This window comes from Diadema setosum, chromosome 22 (genome assembly GCF_964275005.1).
Source record: "Diadema setosum chromosome 22, eeDiaSeto1, whole genome shotgun sequence".
Lineage (NCBI taxonomy): Eukaryota > Metazoa > Echinodermata > Echinoidea > Diadematoida > Diadematidae > Diadema > Diadema setosum.
Window position 1 is genome coordinate 28,959,121 of NC_092706.1, and position 6,881 is coordinate 28,966,001.

A 6,881-nucleotide genomic window follows, 5' to 3' on the forward strand; every position below is an offset into this window, starting at 1 on the left:
ATTTGTACAAACCTTTAACTGCATTCCCGATTTTAAAACAAGACCGTTCTGCCACATAAATTTTCCATCTTCTAAATGCATTGTGAGCATAAAGCAGTTGAGAACAGAGCTATCTTTAATATACAAGAAGCAAAATCCCCCACAACCGAGTTTTGTGTACTCCATTCATGCTCTTTCTCCACCCTCCATCCTATCTACGCATCTCTACGCATCTTATGAAAGACGAAAAATACGACAAAGGCGAAAGCATAATAGAAGATCGCAGCGCCACTTACGTTCGACTCTGACATACGCATCGCAGGAGATCCTGCCCAGCAGGTTGGACGCCATACAGGTGTAGGTTCCGGCGTCCTGCACGAAGGCCTCCTGGATGATCAGGCTGCAAGTCTCGTCGTCGTCGCCGTACTCGATGGAGTAGTGCTGACCGTCGAAGATCTCCTTGTGGTCCTTGAACCTGTTATACACACAGAGAAGGAAAACCATCGATCCTGTTTGATCATTTGAACATTTAAAATTACAGATTTCATCATGGGAAGTTATTTGCGTAAAGCTTGAAATTATGTTCATAAAGTTTGAGGTACTGGAACCTCGAAATGAACTTTGTTGAATTAGCCATGCACGCTTCGTCTTACGTCAGTGTTCTGCTGTCCTTTTTTTAATACTACTGACATTTTAAATGCTTTTGACAGGCATTTATACTGGTATGGTATGAAAATAAATAAAAGGAGAAATATGTCGTCATTGTGTCAATACCGTGTTTGCACTTTTAATCCAAACCATTTACGAATATTTTGATACAAATGATTTGAACACCATTTCCTGTTTGTTAATTTGAAGATAACGTTAGACTGCGTTGTAATACAGGCGACTGCAGATAATAACGTAGTCCTTTGGACCTAAATTCTTCTTTCGTTATCTATTTGTTATAGCCGAACAGCAAAATAGATGTATGAAAAAGATAAGCGCGTGTACATTGTAAATAGATGCCAATTTTGGGACCTGAGTTCCTAATTCGCTCTAACAAGGATTTCTTTAAAACACCGTTATTGTAATCACGAGAGTGTATTTAATTGTACTGCAGAAGATAATACAACGTGTACTATTTATAATAAAAAATACAAATGTTATTGTTATAGTATTATTACAGTAATAACGAGTGTATTCAATGTACTGTAGAAGATAATACAACGTGTTCTACTTATTATAAAAAATACACATGTCGGGACATTTGTGTGAAATGGTAAAGATTTGATTTTTTTTTTTTTTTTTGTCTTATGTTTGCTTACCATCTGATGTTGGGTTCGGGTACGCCAGTCACCTGGCAGTCGAGTCTGGCCGCACTGCCCTCCACAATGAAGATATCTCTTAAATGGAGAGAGAAGTGAGGTCTGCGATAGTCCTTGAACTTGGAAAGGAAGTGCTCTAAACATGGGAAAAAAAGGCAAAAGTAGGGGACCATGAATGTATAAGGGAAATACGATAAGAGACTCAAGTGCAAACGTGCAAAGTTGAACTGGTCATATGATTATTGATGGTGATATTCAGTCACTCATATTGTAAAGAACTGTTGAATTCTTCATTCATTTTACTCAAACGCTGTAAATTGTCACATAATGTGATCACACACTGTGAACTCCTACAAAATTCGCCAGACTGTTTGAATGGACGAAATGTATGTGTTGATTTTTGGCTCCATTCTATGCAGGAACCGATGATTTTGATTTTACACTGTCGTGAATATTCAATCGATTCTTTTAATTGATTTTTGCAATCTCCGCATTTCATACTCAAATTGTCGTGCAACTGCAACGACGCCACGGCAGCTATACTGCGTAGCAAGTGACCGACGGATAGGAAATAAACCCTAGAAATAAATAAGACTACAGTGGACTCCCGTTATAACGAAGTCCTGGGGACCGGCAGTTTTCCTTCGTTATATAGAAATCCCGTTATAACCGGACAAATCTACAATAAATATACATAGAGAGGATAACGTTGCGGCCTGAATTCTTACTTCGTAGTAACAGGAATTTCCTTATAACCGTGTTCGTTATAAAGGGAGTGCACTGTATCGAAATTTCGTTATAACTGAACAAATTAACATTAGATATACATAGAGTGGATAATGTTGCGGCCTGAATTTTTACTTCGTTGTAGCAGAAATTTCGTTATAACGTGTTTGTTACAACGGGAGTGCACTGTAATTTATTCGTCTTACCATTCACGTCCAGTCGGCATCGGGTGGCGATGCTGCCGAACTGGTTGGAGATCTCGGCCAGGTAGACTCCGCTGTCACGTTCCACCGTGCCGTCGATCTCGAGCGTGTAGACGAAGTCCTCGGCGTAGAAGTGGTAGTGAGGGCTCTCTCGGATCTGTTTGTCGTCCTTGAACCACATCACCTTCGGCTCCGGCATGGCGGGGATGTCGGCAACTGTGGGAGGAGGAAGGGTTTCGAAGTTTTCGTGATCACTGACAACGGCAATTTGATTTACTCTCCCTGGTTTCTTCTTATATGTTATCTGCATCTTTCTCATCGCAGAAGTATAATACGATAGTGTTTATTGCTATAATCATGTTCATCATTACATTTTCATTATTTTCAACAATAATTATATTTCCAACTGATTTCATAATCATCAGCATTACAACAATCATCCAAGATCATCATTATCATCGTTGTTCCCACTATTATCATTAAAAAAGAAACTATCATCATTATAATCTTTTCCTTTACCATGTTTACCGCACTGCGTGGCCAGGTTTTGAAGATAGCCCTCAATTTCATTTCATAATTTGTTTGTTTGTTTGTATCTTTGTTTTGTTTTGTTTTTGTTTGTTTTGTTGGCTATTTGTTGAAACACTTGATTTTGAAATGTATCTGCCCTTTTTCGTTTCGTTGCTTCGCTCAGACTCACTTTGGAATGATAAAGGCATGATGAACTCGAATCCGCACTCCTGGTCTTCCAGTGGTCTGACGAGCTGGGGCGCTTTGTCGCTGCCGGGAGGCATGGCCTGGGCGGCTCGCAGCTTCTTGGCTCGCTCTCCAAGTGGGATCCTGTCAAGATGTAATGAATCTAGTTAAAAATTGACCAGGCAAATAGAACATGCTCCCCTAAAATATGACAAAGCTAACGGCATGTTGTTTCGTGCAGTGTGTCACACAAGCGCATGCCTATTAATCTGGCACAAAAAATATTAGAAGATCCTTTTAGAACAATCTCTTCAAAAATATGTACATACTAGTATTACGCATGGTGAAAGTCACATCCGTCGATATAAAATTAATTTACAATAGATTGTCGGTAACTGACATTGATACATTGAACATGACGACTGCTTCATTTTTTTTTCTTCAAAGTAAGTAGGCGTGCTTTTTCGTGCAGGTCAAATGAGTACAGTTTATCACGGTCGGTCGTGTGTCCCGCCCGGCAATTGCCATTACTAGTCAGGAAACCAAGATGCCAATGATACGGACAAGGGAAAGGACCAGACCCATTGTATGCTGGTGTTTTCAATTATAAAGAACATTCATCCCAGCCTTCTTTCTCATTTAAACATGAACCCTTGGTGCGCTCTAGGCTCCGAAGTTTTGTCTTCGTGCTTTTTTCATAAGCGCTTTTACGCTGAACCTCTATCTGGGAACACCCTGCTACTTACTTCTTCCTCTTGAAGTCCAAGCCGCGTCGCTCTCCTCTTTTGTCCAGCTCTTCCGCATCCAGCACTGTCAGAGGGGTAAAAAGAAAACGTTAGATGAGTGAAATGGGGAATAACAGTAGGCGAACCTATTTGAATATGACACCACCATCACCATCACCATCACCATGACCATCACCATCACCATGACCATCACCATGACCATGACCATGACCATGACCATGACCATCACCATCACCATCACTATCACCACCATCACCACCAATCACCTCCCACTACCATCATCTTCATCATCACACCATCACCGCCACCACCCGCCACCATTGTCACCGCCACTACCACCACTATCACCACCACATCACCAGCACCAGCACCAGCACCACAGGCATCACCATCACAATCACCATCACCACCACCATCTTCATCACCACACCATCACAACACCATCACCAGCACCCCTACCACCACCGTTGCCACCACCACCACCATCCCCACCACCATCATCAGCAGCATCATTAATGTCATCACCATTCTTAATAGCATCATTATCATCATCATCATCGCCATCCTCATCCTCATCCTCATCATCGTCATCATCACTATCATCATCTTCTTCTTCACCGATGATCGTGTATGGTGGTGAAGCAAAGATTATGACGCCATTCCTTACTGCTGCAATCAAGTCCATTCAAATTGTGTAACGAAGACATATCATGCGGTTCCATAAATTGTCACTCTCGTTCAACATCCAACTACAAATGTAAGTCAACCGCTACCTGAACATAGATCTAAGATTTATGATTACATATTTCTGACCCAAAAATAACATAAGATCTTAAACAAGTGGAAATTACACGGAATAGATAGTGAAATACACAGATACGATGGCAAATATAGGAAATTCCCCTCAAAATGCAACTTACGTTCAACGTCAAGCCCGGCTGTGGAGGTCGCCGACCCATACGAGTTGACGGCCTTGCACGTGTACGTGCTGACATCGTCGAGGTCGACGTCCTGGATGACCAGGGTGTATTTCCGGTCGTCGTAGAGCATCTTGTACTTGATGCCAAGGGTGATCTCGTCCTTGCCCTTGAACCAGGTGATGAGGGGCTCGGAGAGGGCCGCGACCTCGCAGTCGAAGCGGCCGGCGTTGCCCTCAATAGCGAACGTGTCTTCCAGGGGCTTGATGAACCTCGGAGCAGCGTCATGTGGATCTAAACATAAACACAGAAACAAAAACAAAGATACAGAGGGGAAACCCCATTACATCATCATCAGAATGAAGTCACGTTTCTTTCAAAGCCCACAAGGCAAACAGTGTGTAGACCTGGGAAGAGATACAGTTGTCCTCAAAATTATTCATACCCTCGTTAACTTTTGCTGTTTTTGTAAACTTTGTAATGAAATTAATGCATTTTGTCATGTTTGATCAAGAGTTATATGTGGCTAACAAGTGACAGAATAACAACAATGCACAGTTCAAGAAATTCTTCATTTCAGAATCTGCGACTCATGGATTTTCAAGAAGTGCCATGTTCAAAATTATTCATACACTTGGTTTACCGAGTCCAATCATAAAAAATAGATAATTAAACTCATAGATAAATGAGAAAACACAACAGAAGAGACTATTCCAATAGGTATCTGATAATCAGCGACATGCTGTTGAGCATTTCCGCAATAGTTTAATACGGGGAGGCCATATTTACCCATGTAGCAGATGCGTTCTTGCAGCGGTCTGCCGCGGTACAACTTGTGAAGCTCGCGGAGAGCACCGCCATGGGCGAGGCGTCCGATGGCCGTGACCGTCTGCCCGGCACCCTGAAAGTAGTAAAAAGAGAATAAAATGCATGTAATACAGAAAAAGTAATGTAAGTCTAAGTTCTTATGTGATTGATATTGAATAAGAATTCTAAGCAGGTAACATCTATTACTCTGGAGATCTAGTAAAGTCAATATCAACTCAACCAAGTAGTCTCTAAACGTCCCTGTCTTGAGATAAAAATCCTCTTATATTTACGATCGTAAAATGTGAACAATTTATTCGCAAGAACTTATGTTTAAAATTTTGAAACATTCTTTTCAGCATTGCCTTCATGACCAAAAAAAAAAAAAAGACAAAAGAGGGGGGGGGGGGGGTCCAAGATTGTAGCAGCTCCGCCACGTCATCATTAACTTTCCATTACCACGGACAAAGTGACGGATACAATATTAATTTCTTCAGGCCAGTGGAAAAAAAAAATGTTAATCTTTATTACGCTACGTACATGAACAAGAAATCTTGTGAATACAACAAAAAGTACATATTCTGCAGTAGCATACAAGCGAATAGAATGTTTGGTCTTGCCACCTGGATAAATGGAAACATTACCTTTGGCTTGTTCTTCTCGTGGTAGTTTCGGAGTCTGCTGTTGTCAAGGCGACGAGCGCGGCGTCTTGCCATCTCATCAGTCTCCATCTAGGAAGGATTGAGGTAACGTGTATGACACATTAACTCTTTCACAATCACAGTTTCTATAGGTATATTTCTAATGCACAAGGTGGTCACGCTTTTGGCGGTACTGGGTTAACCACTTACCACTCTCGATTCATCGAACACATTCGTTCAGAAAGATAATTTTAAGATTCAAATCTTGAGACAAAATTGAGAATGTATTGAAAACAGATTTTGTATCATACTGAACTTGGACTAGTAGATGTTTAACGACAGGGTTGCGAGGAAAGAATTTATTCAAAACATGGATCAACTTAGGCATCCTTCTCAGAGAAATGACCAAGGGAAAGGGGTAAATGGGAATAATGAATGAACAAGAAAAATGCTGTCAGAAAAATATAAAGCAACCACAGAGACACCATCTCACTAACCTGTAGCCATGGATGCTCCAAGGCCTCATGGATTGTCATTCTTTGGCTGTAAAAGAAATGACAAGAGATAAACAAGAAGTGTTAATTCATTGTCAAGAAAATATGGCAGCCTATGGAAAAAAAAAAACAGGTGGAAAGCAGTTTTACTTGTTGGAGATAAACAAAGGTAGAGGGTTTATACTAGTCGTATCCTTGTTTGTTACAAAACAAAAACAATCTGTCAGAAAAAAAAAAATATAGGAGGGGTAAGTACGTTGATTTAACAAACTCAAAATCAAATATTTCCTTTATACCCCGTTGTCATTTCAACTTTTTTTTACCTAGCTTTAAAATAAAAACTGCATATTTTCTAACACTTTGAC

At 40.7% G+C, this 6,881-nt stretch overlaps 1 protein-coding gene across 1 annotated transcript; it reads right to left on the minus strand.

The window, feature by feature from the left end:
- Positions 1-2,314: 2,314 nt before the first annotated feature.
- Positions 2,315-6,565, minus strand: LOC140245387 (uncharacterized). Its single transcript, XM_072324963.1, has 7 exons — positions 6,520-6,565; positions 6,026-6,112; positions 5,364-5,475; positions 4,578-4,868; positions 3,658-3,721; positions 2,916-3,055; positions 2,315-2,431 (listed from the first exon to the last, which is right to left on the minus strand). Exons 1-7 carry the CDS (start codon positions 6,546-6,548, stop codon positions 2,396-2,398), a joined length of 759 nt encoding a protein of 252 aa, XP_072181064.1. The 5' UTR covers positions 6,549-6,565; the 3' UTR covers positions 2,315-2,395.
- Positions 6,566-6,881: the final 316 nt, after the last annotated feature.

Bases quoted from the DNA above. Each gene is read 5' to 3' on its own strand.
- LOC140245387 (XM_072324963.1), bottom strand. From the start codon at position 6,548: ATGAGGCCTTGGAGCATCCATGGCTACAG. The intron at 5,476-6,025 runs GTAATGTTTCCA...TACTACTTTCAG, and splicing joins ACGAGAAGAACAAGCCAAAG to GGTGCCGGGCAGACGGTCAC. The intron at 3,056-3,657 runs GTAAGTAGCAGG...ACATCTTGACAG, and splicing joins TTGGACTTCAAGAGGAAGAA to GATCCCACTTGGAGAGCGAG.